Raw genomic sequence first — 18,559 nt, 5'->3', positions numbered from 1 at the left:
TTAGACATTTCCACCCAGACTTTTTCCTGTTTTACGAAAGTAACTGCATTGAACAAGAATACATACAAGCTGAATCCACATCAAAGACATATGTGCTTTTAGTATAAAACCAGAAATTAGTATTTTGTCTTCTTGTTCTACTGAACTTCCAGCTGCCCCGTTTGCTGAAATGCCTTAATGAACGTACAAGCATGCCCATCGCCCTTTACAAGTTCTAATGCAGGGTTTTGTTGACATTATTATTACTATTATAATTCCGGATGTACGCCCTGCCTGTGTTTGCATGCAAGCAAAGAGTGCACACAAAATCAAATGCTCTTATTCAGATACAGGTAACAGCAAGAAAGCAGGTTATGCTGGAGACATTTATCTGCAATTTCCCTGCTGTACACAGTTTTTATTCTGCAGTTGTCTCTCAAAGATATCTGTTATTTTCTTAGGCTGATTTGCTGGATTGCCCAGATTATATTGTTTCTACCATTGTATTTTGCAAGTGCATAATTGCAGTACTTAAAGATATGTTCTTAATTTTGATATCTGTTTGTTTCCAATCACCCTTTAACCTTAACAACCTACACGTATTCTCGTTTAATATACACTTGAAAATTCCCCAGCAGGGGAATATAACTCCACTGGAGCACGTTGTATGCATAAGCGTTGTAAAGAAAACAAACCCTTTCTGCACCTTGCCATTAATAACACCAGAGCAAAAGCGACCTACGAAGCCATCGAGCCTCGGCGAGGCTCCCGAGAAAACACCCCTCTAAATGGAGAAAACACCCCTCACTGCACATGCAGGCAGTTTTTCTTTCTGGCAATGACTCAAAGTTCAGCCTCAACTGTCCCAAAGTGGGTCCGAGCCTCCAGGCATGTGAGGCACGCTGACCTGGCGAGGAGGAGCCGCGGAGCCCGGGCGCATCGGCTCAAACCCCGGCCGCCGGTCGGGGAAGGCTCGTTTCACTGGTAGACACGGGCAAGCCGGGGTGTTTGCGGTACAAAGCCCCCAGGTAAGAGAAGGAGACGGGTCAAGGGAGCGCAAGGGTACCACAGTACAGTCAGCGATGCTTGAACCCCGCGCTCCCCTGACGGAAAACAACCCGCTTTCCAGCACGGCTCCCTCTCTCCAAACCGTGCGGATCAGGCTCCGCCGGGAATGCTGCGGGCACCGGGGCCGATGGGGCGTGCGGCCCGGGCGGGGCTGGCGGCGGGGCCCCGCTGGGGCACACCCGCCCGGCGCGGCGCTCCCGGGGCGGGGCGGGAGGCGGAGCCTTGGCGCCGCCGCCGAGCCCCGCAGCGGGGCCGGGCGCTGCTGCCGCCGGAGCCTCGCCTGGCCTCCTCCCTCCCGGGCTTGCCACATCGGCACCGCCGTTCCGAGAAGGCGCTTCCCGGAGCGGAGCGGGAGCCCAGCGCGGGGAGATGGAGCCCCGGTGCTGCCACCGCCGCCGCCCCCCGGGACTCGCGCTCCGCCAGGGCCGCTGCTGCCACTGCCGGGACGGAGAGAGCGGCCCCGCCGCCGTCTAACGCCGCAGCCCCGGCGGCGCGGGCGGCGGGGCGGGGGGATGCTGGGCGCGGGGGCCGCGGCGCTGCAGCTCCTCTCCCGGGCCGTGAAGCAGGCGGCGGCGCAGGGCGCTCGGCAGGACCTGGGCCGCTGGCTGTCCCGAGCCGCCGGGACGGCCGCGGGAGGCGGCGGCAGCGGAGACACCATCGGCTTCGTCCCGGCGGAGGCGGCGGGGGCCGGCGGGCTGCTGCTGGGGCCCTGCGCGGACCAGGACGGGCTGCCGCCCGCGGAGCTGCTGCTCTGCCAGCTGCCCGAGCCGGGCGGCGGCGGGCATGGGCTGGCCGAGGCCCGGGGCTGGCGCTGCTCCTGCTGCCTCCTGGGCACCTGCTGGTGCAAGAGCTGCTTCAGCCTGTGCGTCCTGGCCGCCGTCTGCTTCGCCTCGCTGGCCCTGGTGCGGCAGTACCTGCGGGACCTGCTGCTCTGGGCCGAGAGCCTGGACAGCCTGGCAGGCGTGCTGCTCTTCACCGTGGGCTTCATCGTCGTGTCCTTCCCGTGCGGCTGGGGCTACATCCTGCTCAACGTGGCCGCCGGCTACCTCTACGGCTTCGTGCTGGGCATGGGGCTGATGGTGTTCGGCGTCCTCGTCGGCACCTTTGTCGCCCACGTGGCCTGCAAGCGGCTGTTGTCCCGCTGGGCACGGGCCAGGATCCAGGGCAGCGGGACGCTCAGTGCCATCGTCCGTGTCGTGGAGGGCGGCAGCGGCCTCAAGGTGGTGTTTCTGTCGCGGCTGACGCTGATCCCCTTCGGGCTGCAGAACGCCGTGTTCGCGGTGAGTCCCTGCCTGGGCTGTGCGGCCAGGAAGACAAGTGCTGGAAGGATGTCTTTCGGCACAGTGGCTGCTGGTACTATAGGTGGAGGTTGCCTCCTTTCCTGGGAGCAAGCCATGGTTTCTCTCTCTTTTAGCAACAGTAAAAACAACCCTCTCTCCCTGCTCTTCTGTGCATGCAGAGGGACAGCAGGCAGATGTTTGAGATGCCTTGCTCACTGGCATTGTGTTAGAGTTGCTCTCTTGTCTTTCAAAACTATATTCTGGTGTTAGAATCACCAAGTGCTGCATAGCGAAATCTGGAGAACTCAACAGTTACGATGTATCTGTGCTTTTAAAGTGATCCACTTTAAAACATGGCAGGAGCTGAGGAAAGCTCTTGCCACATATTCCTAAACTACTTAATATAAGTAATATTGGAAAGAAAGAAGTGGACAGATTAAAATTCTTTCTCGGTGTGGCTGGTGATTTACCATGCATCTGGCAAATCCATACGGGATGTTAAGTCCATGCAAACAAGACAGGTTGCAGGTTTTGGGCAGAGCAGCATGTAGCCTTAGACCTGGAAAGGGACTGTACTCTGGAGTGGCACTGAAAGTTAGTGTAAACTTGAGTCTGGAAAAGGGTTAGTCTTGCTTTTCTTTTTACTCTCAGGTGAAGATTGGCACATTCATTTGGTCTCTGATCATCTTAAAGGAAAAAAGTAAAGAAGAACACGGAGGATGGTTTGTTTGAGTGTTGTTGTGCTGCTGATGACAATTTCAGACCCTCGTTTCTTCCTGAGTACTTTGTCTGAAGGATCTAGTTTTGGCTGTGTTATGCCTCAGTTGTATGTACTAGCTCGGTGAAGTCAAAACAAAGCGAACTGGATTGTGAAATACTTTAAATGTTATCAGTAACTTGTATGTTCTTTAACATAAGTGACTATCTAAACACATGTTTTAGTCTGCCACTTTCTTATAGCCCACTCTGTCTACAGTCCTGATCCTGTACCCTTCCAAAGCATTTTCTTAATTTTGACAGTCATCTGGCTGCAATTAGTAGGTTACCAAATACCAAATTTGTTTTTTAAGTAAAATTTAATCCATGCAATTTTGGGGTGTAACATCCACACCAAATATTTTAAATTTCTGTGTATAAACTGTGTGTACCGGAGCATTCATCTCTGGAGCAGTAATTTCTACCCATAAGAACTATAGTAACTTGTAATTTCTTTTGAAGAAATGCTTTAACAATTTTCTTGTTAAGAATGAGAAACTGAACAGCTGAACCTTTGCTATTTTATTTGTTAACCCATATTACTGCAGACTTATATTACTTATATTACTGAAGAAGCTTGACCTGTCCAGCTGGGAGAGCTGAGTCCCTCCTGGAGCCCAAGGTCCAGTGTTGCAGACGAAGCTTCTGCTGTGTTGTGACCCTCCTAAAGTGGGGAGAGCTGTTGTGCTCTGGTTGTTCACAGTTTTGGGAAGTCACTTGAAGTAGTCAGCAGATGATATAGAGTAGTATTGGATCTGAACAACAGACCAGAGAATTACCAAGTTAAAATTATTTCCTTCTTGGCATAGCCCTTCTGTTGGAAACACAACTCAGCAGAGTATTCGGGCCAGTTCAATATTAAAATGATGCTGTAAATCATTGTGGTTTGTGTTCTCCGTATTCTGCAGGCTAAATAATTTTCTTTCCAAGTGGATGGTTTCAGTGTTAAAATAATAGATAGGAAATGAGATGAAACCAGATGCTTGAGTTATGCCAAGTAACTTGGATTTTTTTGCTAATTTTAGTTTGGTTATGTTTATTACTCCTGGTTTACTATCGTATAGCATAGTCAAATATGCCAGGCTGCCCAAAGCAGTGTATACTCAGTTTTTCACTGTGAACATTTAATATGAGCTACTAGGGATGCATACAAATCTAGGAATTCAAGACATTTTCTCATTTTGAGTCAAATTTAAGTTACGTAAAAAATACAGTTTTCTGCCTCCACAGACCGAGCTGTCATTTCCTTGAAATCTCACTCATTTTAAGCTTAAAATGCATTTCCACATGCTAGCAACTTCAGCAATGAATTTTAAAAGGATTAATTTTTAAACAAGAGTGAACTTAAGGAAAAGTACACATCTTTGTCTTTCCAGTGGTCTGGTCTATGCATGTTTTCTATGTGGGTATTTTAAAGTAAACTGGAGATACCGAGAATACTTAAATGAGAGAGAAGGAAGGAAGTGACATATGAGGTTCAGGGAAAGGCATAACCTTGATGTGAGCAGGGCTGGGATTAAATGATCTCTACAAGCACTCGTTCGGTGGCATGTACCATCTGCTGAGGGCTTTCGGGAGGTTGACTTGTAATGGGTGTAGAGAAGGATGGAAGAGCTTCTTAGGTTTTGATTAGTGAGGGAATCATATCAATTGAAACAGCACAAGAAGAAAATTAACACAAATTCCTTAGTGTCTCATTAGTGAGATTTGAAGATCTTGCTTCTTGAACGGTTGTTCTGCTGGTAGTAGAGGGGCGAGGTAAAGCATTTGCTTGCCTTTCTGGAATATAGCACTTGCTAACTGAAAGTATGTTTGTATTTCCCTTTTAAGTTTTGCTTAATTGTCACTCCCGATGCCAGAGTGGCCTGGGCTGCTGGGGTGGGTCGATAGCTCTTACTGATGTGTTTGCCCACTCACAGCTCTCTCACCTTGCCAGCTCTGGAGTGTTTTGAAGGCAGGTCTGTAAGGAGGCCTGGTATGCAGGTTATCATCTCCTTCCCACGAGTTTGTTCTTGGAGTGAGATTTGTGCAGCCTATTTATTTGTAGTGCCAGATGTAGGTTAGATGGGATTTCATACTCTCTTTAAGGGGAATATTACATGAAAGAATCTGATTAAAAATCTGAGTGTTCAAGTGTGCACTTCTGGGTTCAGAAATGCATAGAATGAAGTCAGAGTTGAAGAAATGGTACCTGCTTTGCAAGAACATGCACACTGCTTCCTCTGCTTGTTGGAAAGTTGGCAGCTGGTTTGGTTTTTTGTATTACTGGGATTTTTTTTAGGGAGTAGTGTTGGCTTTTTTGGGGGGGTGGGAAGAGGTGCTTCTGGGGGATTTTAATTTTGGGCTTTTTTTTGAGGAAAAAAACACCAGAGTTATCCTTGGTCACTAAGCCTATCTAATATGAAACACAGAGGGAAGAGAAATTGTGCTGCAGTCCTTAAAGGCATGGGAGCCCTCAGCAAAGTCTTGACAGAAGCTTTTATTCCTTGACAGTGCTGAACCAAAGGTGTCAGCTGCAAAGAATGCTCAAAAGTTCCACAGGACAAAGCCCATCCAAGGCTTAATGGGAGAGGAGGGTTTCTGGCTATTTTTATCAGTGCAATTATGTAGTTCTTAATTGTATTTGAATCCAATTTAAATGCATTTCTGTTATGGCCCATAACACAATTGAATCTTTGCTTGGTTTGGGATTTCAGGGTTAATTTTTGCTGGCTTGAGCTTTCATGAGAAACAGAGCCCTGGTAGGCTCTGTTAGGCAGCCTGGCATACAAGTTTGTCAGGTTCATAGAACAGGTAAAGTTCCTAGAAAGAAGAATATGGAAAGCTGTAAGTTTTATTGATGATTTCTGAAGTTTCTTAGGCAGGGATGCTGTCCACTTCCTGTGCATTCTGCAGAAAGGGATACAACTGTAGCTCTAAACCTACAGTTCAGTTAAAAAGGACATAATAAATTTTTTTTCACCCTCTCCTTAGCTTTCATTGCAGTGGGAAGCACAAGCTGCAATTAAGTGTATCCACTGGGGCAGTCTCCCCTTCCCTTGGAAACAATCTCTCTCCTGACCCAGGAGGTCCAGTTGTTTCGGGACTCATCCAGGTCTGCAGACATGTTGCTCTGCAACTGAAGTGTCCTTAATAGATCTACAGAAATGAGAGAGGTACCAGGAGTGTTAAAGCAATCTTTGGGAAGTTTCCCAGCTCCATTAGATGTAATGATAGTGTCCTACTTAGCAAATCTTGCCTCTGCGTTAGTATTTCAGAAACTTTTAATAGCAGCTCCTTCATTCCCTTGGCAATATGGGAACTTTGCGCTATGCATTCTTGTTACATGGCCCAGATTACAACAATGCTTAGAAAAGTATTTTGAAAGTACTGGTCAGATGTGAAGTTCTGACATCATTATGTAATCCTTTTTCATTATAAATCTAAATTAATCTTGTCTAGAGAAGGAAATATAATATTTGTGGTGCTGGTATATATTTCAGTCTGTGGGAAGTATAATATGCAGTGTGAAGTTTGGAAATGGCTTATTGGATCTTGTTCCAGTGAATTATTTTTAATCTTTATGCTTCATTGCATTCTGCTCCTCCATTGCCCTTCCTCCCAAAAACTTTCCACTGATGGTGGTTAGAGCTCTGAGAATTCAGCACTGTGACTTTCACAGTAACTAAAGTTTATTTTAAGAATAGCATGATGAAATGAGTAACATTGCTGCTGTTCTTTGGTCTTCAACATTGTACAAAACTGGCAAGGTCAATAATTTCCATGCAGGCTCTCAGTGTTAGAGCTGTTCTTAATTAGATCTCTGTTACTATCAACTGAATTATCTGGAAGATTTGTTGGACTGCTCGTTTTCAAAATCATTGTTTTTATACTCATTTTTAATCCAGTTTCCTCTTGTTTTCTTTTTTCTTGTGTAAATATCATTTGATCTCATGACGCTTGCCTTTAATATTTCCCAGTGGCTGCTGATACTAATTTAGCTGGTACTGTGTACTTTGTTCCCATGTAAGCTTGTACATGCACCTATTGACACAGAACAGAAACTTCACAGCAAAGAGAAGAAAATACCGAAGTGTACTTAGTGTTTTCTCCAGAGAAATTAATAAAACCTATAGCTGTGTGTACTATTTCATTCACTAATTGAAGTGAGATGCAAAATACCTTTAGTAGACAATCTTAATGATACTCTTATATATCAGTATAGGTATAGATGGATGTTGCTCATAGGGATCACTGAAAGACATGTGTCTCTTAATAAGCTCATAACTTGCCCAGCACAGGCAATTTGTATCTGCTATTCTGTTTACCTGGATCCTATTTAAAACAGTGACATTTTGAACATACCCCTTGTATTATTTGCCATATACGTAAAATGCAAAACAGATAGATTTTTATGTTAGACTTTCACATTTGATAACATAATTTCCTCTCACAACTAAATTCTCATAAATCCAAGGACTCTGTTCACCGGGTTAAAAAAAATATCTTCAGTGAACGGTGTAATTGCATCCCTAGTTAATGACTGTTGCACAGAGATGTTGCGTAATATGAGGTGAAAAGAAATCAAACCTAGTAACTTTAAAAAGGTCAGATGAAAACTATATACATACTGTATCATTCTACTGTGGTCCCCCTGTGCATGAATCAAAGTTTCACTGAAGGAATGTAGGATATTCTTTCATGATTTTGCAGGGATGGTTGTGGGAAGTGGTAGTCTGGTTGTTTGTACACATAGATTGTGTTTGGACCTGCTTTTGATTTCTTACTCTTTTTACTCAGATTACAGATTTATCACTACCCAACTACCTGATGGCTTCTTCACTCGGGCTGCTTCCTACTCAGCTCCTGAACTCGTACTTGGGCACCACCTTGCGCACCATGGAGGACGTGATTGCAGAACAAAGTGTTAGTGGCTATTTTGTATTCGGTTTACAGGTCAGTTAAAATATCTGCTTTCATAGACCTTGGTAACGGCACTGTCTGTCTCTGTGATTTCTGCTGACTGCTAGATACCCAGAAAAATGGACTCCGAGTGTACTGATTTCTTTAGATTCTGTTTTGTGCTCTGACAAAAGTGTAATTCTCTCACACCTCATCATAACATGAAGCAGAACTTACTCAGTGTTCTCTTTTTCTGATACAGTTTTCAGTAAGTTTTCTTCTCTTGCTGTCCTAGGGTGACTTTATGATGCTTGTATCCCCAGTCATCTGTTCTATTTATGCTGAATATTAAGTTTGGCACATTCAAGACTGGTTCTGAGAGCAAAGGAGGGGAAAGAAGCACGCAGTTTGTGTTTAGAAACTGCACTTGCTCCCCACAATTCTCTCTTATGGATTGTGTTGTCTGCAGCATGGACAGCGGAAGAGCTCTCCTTTGCTTTTACTTAGGTTTTTTTTTAGCTAGCTGAGGCAGAGAAGTTCCCCAGATTATTGCTTTTCTTTTTCTTGGAACTGATTGGCCCTGCTCTGGACTAAAAATCCAGAAAAACGCTTGCCTTCAAGGGTAATCTGCTAAATTTTAGACTTGTTAAACCACCCCTACACAAAAGCTTGTGTGTGTAGGCGCAGAACATGTGCGCTGTTCACTGTTAGCACTCAGCATACCCATTTTGCATAGGTATTCAGGATACTAAAAATGCTGTAGAGTACTATTTCCCTAATGGCTAAATTAGAATATTCTAATTTTACAAGTGAGTAAATTAATGAGAGAGGTATATCAAGTACTTTTACATGACCTTAGCTCTTGAGATAATTCATCAGTAAATTTTGGGTGTAAGCCTTAAGTGTGAGACCATTATGAGCAGAGAGGTTATGGGTATTTCTGCATTATATTATATATTAAAACCTTCTCTGACAGTGATAGTACTTCAAGCTGTGTTTGACTAACAATTACCATGGTTTGCAGACTTTCAGTCGGTACTGCAGTAATTTCTGTTCCTCAGTTTTTACAGTCATAAAGCTGATGTTTAACAATGCTAACACAGAAAACTAAGACTAGGACCATTTTAAACACACCTTCCTCCCTTGCCCTGAAATTTGTGTGCTCTTTAATAGAACTATTTCTACTGAATGCAAATAAATGCTATATAATTTGTAGCTTTCATGAAACATGGCTTCATAAGTGTGGCGTAGATAGTTTTGATAGATCAAAGAGAAAATAAATGGTTTCTTGATCAACTATTATTTTAGTCATGAAATGTTATTTCCAGGGTAGTAGTTTTTAGTGGCCTTTTCCTTTTTTTCCCCCATTTATATATTTAGTTTTTTTAAATTGACCTTGACTCTCCTTTGCAGATTATATAGGTTGTAACAAGGTGAGTGGTAGCTGGATAGCCTGAATATTTTAAAAGGAGTACTAACCTTCTTGAGTGCAGTCCTTGGGACGTGACTGAATAACTGAAGGGGAGGCCTTTAGTGGAGAAATTATTTGCATTCTCCCACTGTCTCTCCAGCATCTGCCGAGTGCTTTGCCTGGATGAGCTTTGATGGGACTTTGATTTAGTAAATAGCTCTGAAAATCCTTCACATTTCATGGTTGTCTATGTGTGTATGTATATATATATATATGTATGTTTAAAAAGTTGTTTATCTAGGGAACTGGGTTACTGGTAGTAATATTTCTAAACCAAAACAAATTTAAATATTTGGGTAAGCTTCTATAATAGAAAGTTTCCTATCTATTCAAAAATAAGTGTCTATAATATCATTGTGAATCTTACATTAGCCAGCTTTTAAAATGTGTAACATAAATTGGTGAGGAGCATCATTTTCACCACAACAACAGTCAAGCACTGGAGCAGAGTGCACAAATGGTGAAATCTCTATCCTTTTACAGCTGTCAGGACCTGACTGGACAAAAGTTCTGTTCTGATCTTACAGCCAGCCCTGCTGTGAGCAGCTGGTTGGGCTAGAGACTGCCAGGGTGCCTTCCAGCTGCAGTTGGCCTGTGCTCATACTTGTCATACTTGTCAGTTGTCTTAGTGACACTGTCTGCCATGCTGACAGGTGTTTTAAGCAATAGTCCTCAATGTTAAAGAAAATAGCCCTACAGTTAGTAATGAAGTTCAGGTTTTAGACTCAGAACTCTAGGTTCTGCTTTAAATAATATAACTCCTTTGCCTTTTTGAAAGGAAGCTGCAGATTCCAGCTAGATCTTTTAAAAAGGCAGAGGAGCTTGCTTCTTTCAAAGGGACTCTCACTATGAGACACCTCGATTTTTATTTGAAGATTTTGTGTTTATTTTTTTTTTTCCTAAGGAGGATCTCAGCTAAAAACTTGACTGGGGTTTAATTGAAGAGAGAAGGTGAAACAATTGTTTTATAACAAGTATATGGAGTTCAACAGAAAGAAAGAAACTTATCTTTTCAATGTATATAAATATTTTAAGTTCTGTGTGATGTTTATTATCTGATATGCTGGTTACATTGTTAGCATATATAGATTGAGAGCTACTCAGGGGCTGAGTTCATCTCCCTTCCAGTGTCTTGCCTGTGAAGCTTTGAGTCTACAGATGCCTCCATGAATCTTTACATTGACAACTTTTTGTTTCATTCAGATCAGTTGCTTTGTATTCATTCCCAGAGCCTGTGGAGCCTACAACACTCTTGTTTTATTTGCAGATTGTCATAAGCATAGGACTCTCGTTTTATGTCGTTCACCGGGCTCAAGTGGAACTCAATGCAGCGATTGTAGCGTGTGAGATGGAAATGAAGACGTCGCTTGTTAAAGACACTCAGCCAAGCATCAATGGCTCAACCACATACTGCAGCAAGAGGACAGTAGCATTCTCTGGAGGGGGTGTCAATATTGTCTGATGTCAAGTATTAATGACTAAGTAAGGTTTTGTGAACCTGAGCTAGAAATATCTTGAACCTTGCCTAGAAGTATCTATGGACAATTGAAATGGACTTAAAAAAATTACAAGTGATTACAGGTTGTACTGTGGCACAAACCAACCGACCAGCTCTTTAATTGCACATGGGGTGATTTCTTGCAAGACAAGGAAGATGGCAAAGTAACTTAAGATGTAAATGCAAATTTGGCTGCACCTTTGGTCATTTATTATGCCTGTCATGGCCTGTAATCTGCACTTTAAGTAGGTTTTTTTCCTTTGCTCCTATAAACTGAGAAATGCTTCTATAAACAAAAAAGTAGCACAGAGGTAAATATTTTTCTGCTTAGCATTATTTATAAGGCTAAATAATTATATACAGTAGAATTTTAGTACTGATAAAGGTGAATGAGAAAGTATACAATTCAGTGTATGTTATTCTTGAATGTGCTTTTGCTTTGGAATTGCTTCCAGAACTTGAAGTGTATTATTTAGCTAATGATGGGACCATTTGGCTTTTTCTTCATTTTTGATTTAAAAAAAAAAATAGAACCCTATATAAAGTTTTGGTTGAATGTATTTTTCTAAGTCATTACAAATGTTGCAGAGCCATGCAAATGTATTCACACAAGCTTAAATCCTACATTGTGGGACTGAAGTGCTCTTAAATTACATTTTAAGTTACACTGTGTAATATGCAAAGTACAAGGGAAAATGCAGAAGTTAGATTACAATGACTATTTGAATGACACTTAATTGGTTTTGCCACCTTGGTGATTGTAACAAAGGGCTGTTCCACATTAGTCCTATATGTGATATTTTTAATTGTTAAAAGGATGAAGTTTTTCAGCTCACATGACTGCATATGGTAAGGCTTCTAGAACAGGGAGCTAAGTCTCTGCTCTAAACAGAATGATGGGATATTAGCAGTACTAATTTTACAAGAAGGTGGCCTTTATTTTGTAAATGAATCCCCTCTCCCCTTAAAAAGCTTTAAAAATTCACTTTGGTTGGCACATTTTTTGTACTAGTTTTACATTTTTTAAAAGATGCAATCTATTACAAATTTCATTAGAGTGAAGAAACGAAAACTAGAGGTTCTCCTTGGAAAAAGAAATAATCCAGTAATGGAGAGGACAGCAATGTCTCTGAGACTCAGGAATTCTGACTCCATTTTTGCAAGACAAACTATATTGGATACTGCTCCTTTTACGCCTGCTGTGGACTGTTTTTCACTGCATTAAATAGACTGGATAACCTGGTGGTAACTTGTGTGTGTGTCTAAAAGAAAACAATAATTCCTGAACACAATGTTCTGTATGTGTGAGTTTCATGTAGATATACATACCAATGTTCAATGGCTCAAACACATGCAAGTCATCTGGTACAAAAAATAATGTAAAGTATAGCTTCTTTTGTAGTTATTTTATGTGAGTTTTTAAGGATGCTTTCAGTCTTCAAAATTTTATGTTGTTTTCTAACAGTATGATTGTGCCTCCTTTTTGTAAGGTTGTAGAGTCGATGCATTTTTGTGAGACTAGTGGGTCTTCAAGGCCTTTGGGAAGCAGAGATGTGACAGCCTCTGGCAGCCTTACTGAGAGGACGCGCAGCACTCGCGTAACCGAACATCTGCACGTTTCTTCCTGCGGAGTTCCATTTTGTTCCTCAAATGCCTATCCTTTGCAGAATGGTGTTCTTGGGTCCTGTGCCCTAAAGAACTGAGCTAGGTTAATGAAAGCAACAAAGTTCAGATTGTCTCCTTTCTGTTGTTTAGGGGCTTGGTTTGTTTTGTTGTGGTTTTTTTTTTTGGTTGGGTTGTGTTTTGGGGTTTTTGTTTTGGTTTTTGTTTGGTTTGGTTTCATTTGGTTTTGGGTTTAGTTTTGACTGGTTGGTTGGTTTTTGAAAAGGCAATCTGTATCTACCTGGAAGTGTTAATCTACACATCTCTGCCTCTGTCAGCTCCTGTGTGAAAACAAGAGAGCCAGATAACTTCTTGATGGCGTTATTTGTCATCATAGTATAATTGAATAATTGAGTCCTTTCTTAACTAAATGGGTTTTTTTTGTTTGTTTCTTGTGAAGAACAGTCCTTCAGTGAACTGATCTGAACTTTGCTCTATCTTGCCAAATGAACAATAGTGTTTTGAAGAGGGTAGCTCTTTCTTTGCATTTTTTAACTAACTTAAGGTTGTGTTGATTATTTGAAACATTTCCCAAATATGTATTTTGAAGTGCTTTTATTTCCATGACATTTTGTAACCAGAGTAACTTCACTATGTGAACACTTTTGTAGTATGGAATTAGTTCTTAAGACTTTTGCATTTTGCTTGATACTTGTAATATTTGTGTACAAGTTAATGGGAAATGTGCATTAAAAGGAACTTTTCTGTACCATGCCAATCATAATTTTATACAATAAATTCACTCAAATTTCTTTAAAGGAATATGTATTAAATGTTTTAAGTTGCTATGATGTAGTTGGAAAGAAGGTGCAGGGGATTTTCATCTTTATGCAGCCATACAAAGATAATTGTCTGCATCAAAGGAGAAACAAGTTAGACTTTAAGGATGAATTCCATGGGTGGGGAGTTACTAACAAGGGAAATAGACTTGATTTTTACTTTTGTTTAATTAAATACATGCTTAATTCTATTAGGTGCTTCAAAGGTTTGGTATTTGCAGCTGCCTTTTTGATAGAAGAATAAGCTTACATGTGCTTGTGAGAAACATGCTACAAAACTGCAAGAGGATTGATATTTCTGAGCATAACAGTAGCAAAATTGATGTAATTACTATTTTGTTAAGATAGGCTCCCTACCTAGTCTAGTTAAAACCCACAAAGATATGAATCTAGTTTAAACAGAATGTGGCAAGAATATTTTCTGGGTTGTCATGATGGTGGCAGTTCTGCTTCTTGTATATGAAAGATACCTAAAGGGTAGGTCATAAAGAAAGACTCTCAGCTGCGTGGCACCGTTTTTTCTTCTGCCGAGTGGTAAGTGCAACTGTGCAGTAAATTTGTCAAAATTTAACTTCAGACTAAGCATCTCTGAGAAAATCCTTTTTTTAGTCCCAGAGCTTTATATACTCTTTTCATACTTATTTTTGCACAATAACTTGGTCAAGCATTGCTGAGGCCAAGTTTGAAGAATGGAAAGCTGCTCTTAGATTGTGTGTGGCTTTTGTCCCATACCGGATCCTTTGCATTCATTTTCAGCTTTCCACCTGAGACTGATAAAATTTGGATTTTGACTCATTGAGATAACTGGAGTCATCAGTTGTCTTGCAAATAATCTAGGATACGATGTGTAAGATGAAATATAAGTGTTCCCATTCACACTGTGGTAGTTTTTAATAGCCCAAGTAAAGAACTTGGGTAGCTCTGTGACAGGCTTTCTCACAATAATTCAAATCTGGTACTAGTCCTGTCTGTGTAAGATGATGGTTTGGGCATGAGGGGATATGAATCGATTGCAGAAGGAAAGCTGATGCAAATTCTGGCTGTGCTGTGCAAAGCAGCTTGTCTCTGTCCTCTCCAGTCCTGGAGAATTAGTGATGTGCCTGGCAGCACAGGGGTAATGAGTCTAACAAATTCTCTCTTCATGGACATTAGCATTTGTCCTGCACTACCCTGCTGTATTGATTTTAAATCTATATTAATTTATTAGTGATAAGTAGCAAGAAGCTGAATCTGCGGTGTCAATCCTGTCCCTTTCCTACTACTATATATTATCCTGGTGTATTGCTAAACTTAAAATTACATTTTAATGAAGTTCTAAGTTCATTAGTGTAAGTTAAGTCCACCTTGCTAGCCAAGTGACTAATGTGCAGTTGGTTGGCTCTGGATTCTCAATTCATTTGGGAAATTAGCTGGGCCAGATTTGCTGTTGTGAGATGAAAAGTCCTCTAACTTTCCTTCTAATTGTTTAGAGCTTCAGATGCATTGCTAAAGAAATTAGCAGAACAGGGTTAATGTACTGGGGGTTTTGCTTTGTTTTAGAACAGAAGTCATTAGCAAGGTAGCAGAAGGGTTTCTTCTGCCTGATCCTGAGACTTGAATATTAGGTGCCATCCTTTTAGGAAGATGGCGTTTCCAAAGATGTAGCTCACATAAGCTTATGTCATTCGAGGTAATAAAGGACTGGCTTTGGTGCAGAGGATGCAAAACTTGGATCATTCAGTTAGTGTGACAAGTCTGTTTACATCATGCAATCTCCAGCCCGCACAGTTTGTCATTGGTGACTGCAGTGCATTGCTTCCCATCCTCCTCTGCAGGAGGAGGAATTTAGAGAGCTGCAAGTTGTTCAAGCTGAAGGGAAAGAAATAGTCATCTGGGCACAGTGGACACAGTTTGAAGAGTTAAATTGACCGTGTTGCCAGACATTTGAATACACCTAAGTGCCTTGGTTCTGTAATTGCCACATCCTATGGCACCTTCTGCATCTTACCAGGGCAGGGCAGCTGGGTAGCCTTGCCTTGAGGCAAGGCAGCATTTTCTCTTCTAGAGAATTCTAGCATGCTTTGACTTTTAGACCTCTTAACTTCTGAAATAATCTTCTGCTGACTTTTCTGTAAATTAGAAAGGTTTAGTTTGTCCTAATAACAGGGTAAGATCACCTGGGATACAAATCTGTGTGCCGAGTGGTGTTCCTGTGTGTGCGTGAGCTCCCTTTGCTGAATGTGGGGTGTTTCCCTCTGTTCCCTGTAAGCTGCAGCTGTTTCCCTTAAAGTTTGCAAGTAGGTGGCTGGGTGGGAGGAAGGACGGAAAGGCCTGCGGTGATGAACTGTTCTAATAACAAATTTTCACTGTGCTTTGGAAACTTGATTGCTTAAGATCACAAATATTCTCCATGTAATGTGAGAAATGGTAGGTGGTGAGGGGAATAGACTAATGAATTCTCTGATTTTTGTGAGGGAGTAAGAATTTGCTTGAATAGATTATGAAGTACCCAGATGATAGAGGGTTGGTTTTGGTTGGACTTTTGGGGGTGGAGAGGGGTGGGGGTGGTACTACTGGAAGTAAATAACACTGAAATGGCAACACTATGAAGCTTTAAACCTTGACTTTTTATGACTGTTCCAGGTGTCTTTTACAGCTATGGGTGATAATGCCTCAGAAGAAGCTGGAGTAAACACTCAGAGAGTGTTTCTTGGATTCTGTAGAGCTGCTGGATGCACACCTCTGCCTCCAGGACCCGCTTTTTTAATTTGAGCTAGAGAGGTGCAAACCAGAAGTAATGGCTAGATCTCATCAAAAGTGGAACGTTTGTTGCTGCCCTTTTGATGTCTTATGCAGCAGCAGCACATGGCAGATGGTTTGCCTGCCTGAAAGGCTTCCTTTTTGCCTTGCTCTGCTTTGCCTGGCACAGGTGGTGGCTGGGGGAAGAAGAGCTGTGCACTTGTCATTTGCTTTTCCACCAGCTGAGGAGGCAGAGATTGCTGAGCTGAAGCCAGAAGTTGCTCTGTCTTTCATCCCCAAATCACTACGAGTAACTTCCTTTCCCTGTGATCTAAAAAAAAAAAAGAAATTACAAAACCAACCCAAAATATATGATAATTAATAAAAAACCCCCAAACACTGCCACCCAAGAAAGCTTCAGAACTGGTAAAATTCATACCAGTTAATTAATATTCTATATATTTTCCCATAGATGTAAATTGAGGTACAAAATGATGGGTTTTTTTCTGTTCAGACAGCTGTAGTAATCTCTTCCACTTTCAGCAACTCCTGTGAGGTTCTGCAGTCAGTGAGCTTGTGAGGGACCAGTGCTGTGGTAGCTGTGCAGGGATTTCCTTGCAGCTGACATTGGACAGAATGACTGATTTCCAACCATTTTCATGTGGCACTGAATTTTAGGGTTTCACAGTTGTAGAAACCATAGCCACGTGCACATGTGCAGCTCCAAGGTCATATAGACTGGTGCTTTACAAGCATTTTGTGTTGTGTTCTGTGGGAATGCTGCAGTGGTTGTAATATGATGTGTGTCTTTCCAGGTTTTAGCCAGAGCACAGCTGATTTTTGTGCAGTGAGTTGAAATGTATTTCTCTGACTACAGCATGCTTCTTTCCCCCTGCCCCGCAGCAGCCACAGCAGTTTCTCAGATGTTGTATGGTTATCATTTGGTTTGCAGGCAAATAGAGGACTCTGCTATGTGTACATGCTGGTCCATCATTGAGCAGATCTTTTTCAGTGGTTGTCTCCTTTCAGCTGAGGAATCTATCCGTCTTTTTTCCACCCACTTCGCTCAGTCTAATAACAGACATTCTTCTTGCAATGGATGCTTCCTTTAATTGAGTTGGGTATGGTAGTGTTCTTTCAAACAAGCTTAGAGGTGGGAAAATGGCAGGGTCTGGAGAAATAACTCTGGCTGGGCTCCTCAGAGCCCTGGCATTTGCAATGCAGAAAAGTATTGTAGTAATGAGTTTCAAAAATGTTTCCATAAAGAATCAGTTTGAGAATTTAAAATTTAGAGGAGGAAGGGGAAAGTTGCAATTAGTGAAATAATATTAGTATACTTAGCAAGTGGTAAAAACCCTGGCAGCTATAATTAGAGGACTTTATTCTCTCCTTTTCAGTGAGTCATTCCATAAAGAATGGATTAAATGTATTTTTAAAATTCTTTTTACTTGTTAAAACCCGAATAGGAAAGGAAAGGGAGTCACAGAAGAATGTATTAGCAATGCAGAAAATGCAGACTTGTACAGATTACTGAATATTAACCTTGAGACAAGGCAGAAATTTGCTTTTTTAAGTGGCAGGTATGTTGGTACAAATCTACTTTTCTTCATATTTTTTCAATTATATCTGCTCTGATAAACAGAGGTTAAAAAGTAGTCATGTAGTGAAGCATGGGTAGATTTGTATCACATGAGTTATATTCTCTTGGGCAAAAGTCCTTGAGTATTCAAGGACTTATGTGTAGAGCAGAAGAATCTGGTGTTCTCTTCCTATGCTCCATGTTGTGTATGAGCCACTTCAGTGTCTCAGAATTGGCCAAATGTGTAGCTGTGATAACGTGGTATAAGACTGAGCAAATAATCCCTCCGCTTAGCAGCAGCTCTAACCAGCTCAGAACTTGATAGAGGAAAGCTGGGAGATGCACCTGCGCTTTCTGGTAATGGATATCATTGGCCATTATCATAGTGATATTTACAATGTTTGAGGTACCTCTGATGGAAGCCCTTTACAGGTGTACTGTGTGATAATATTTACCTAAATAAGAGATGAGTTTTCTCCTAAAAAAACCAACCAAACAAACAACCAACCAAACAGAAAAAAACAAAACCAAAAAACAACAACAACAAAAAAAACCCCAACAAAACCAAAAACCAAACCAAAACAAATCTACCTCTTATTTTCCCCTATATTTAAGAATTAACATAACCAAGTTGGGAACTTCTGCCTTGAATACATGAGATCAGTTTGACCAGCTGAAGCTCCAGAAGAGCAGTTTGCCTCCAGGTTTTAGCATTACAGAGTAATGAAGATTGGAAAGGATATCTAGTCTAGCTCTTGCTGAATTAGATCTGCTCTCCTGAGGGCAATATATGGTTGAGGCTTAAATGTCTCCAAGGGTGGAGGATCCAGAGACCTGGGTGACCTGGTGCAATCTTTGACCAACCTTACGGTGAAAGAATTTTTCCTC

General features: G+C 41.7%; 1 protein-coding gene across 1 annotated transcript; it reads left to right on the top strand.

The window, feature by feature from the left end:
* Nucleotides 1-1,046: 1,046 nt before the first annotated feature.
* TMEM64 (transmembrane protein 64) lies at nucleotides 1,047-18,193 on the top strand. The gene is made up of 3 exons (XM_039705998.1): nucleotides 1,047-2,327; nucleotides 7,863-8,018; nucleotides 10,703-18,193. The coding sequence occupies exons 1-3, from the start codon at nucleotides 1,062-1,064 to the stop codon at nucleotides 10,895-10,897; spliced, it is 1,617 nt and encodes a 538-aa protein (XP_039561932.1). The 5' UTR covers nucleotides 1,047-1,061; the 3' UTR covers nucleotides 10,898-18,193.
* Nucleotides 18,194-18,559: the final 366 nt, after the last annotated feature.

This window comes from Passer montanus, unplaced genomic scaffold, assembly GCF_014805655.1.
Source record: "Passer montanus isolate IOZ18808 unplaced genomic scaffold, ASM1480565v1 scaffold19, whole genome shotgun sequence".
NCBI classification, from domain to species: Eukaryota; Metazoa; Chordata; class Aves; order Passeriformes; family Passeridae; genus Passer; species Passer montanus.
This window is presented reverse-complemented; position numbering and strand designations above follow the sequence as displayed.

Coding starts and splice junctions, on each gene's coding strand:
- TMEM64 (XM_039705998.1), top strand. CDS start 1,062: ATGCTTGAACCCCGCGCTCCCCTGACGGAAAACAACCCGCTTTCCAGC. Junction 2,328..7,862: donor TGCAGAACGCCGTGTTCGCG/GTGAGTCCCTGC, acceptor CTTTTTACTCAG/ATTACAGATTTATCACTACC. Junction 8,019..10,702: donor ATTTTGTATTCGGTTTACAG/GTCAGTTAAAAT, acceptor TTTTATTTGCAG/ATTGTCATAAGCATAGGACT.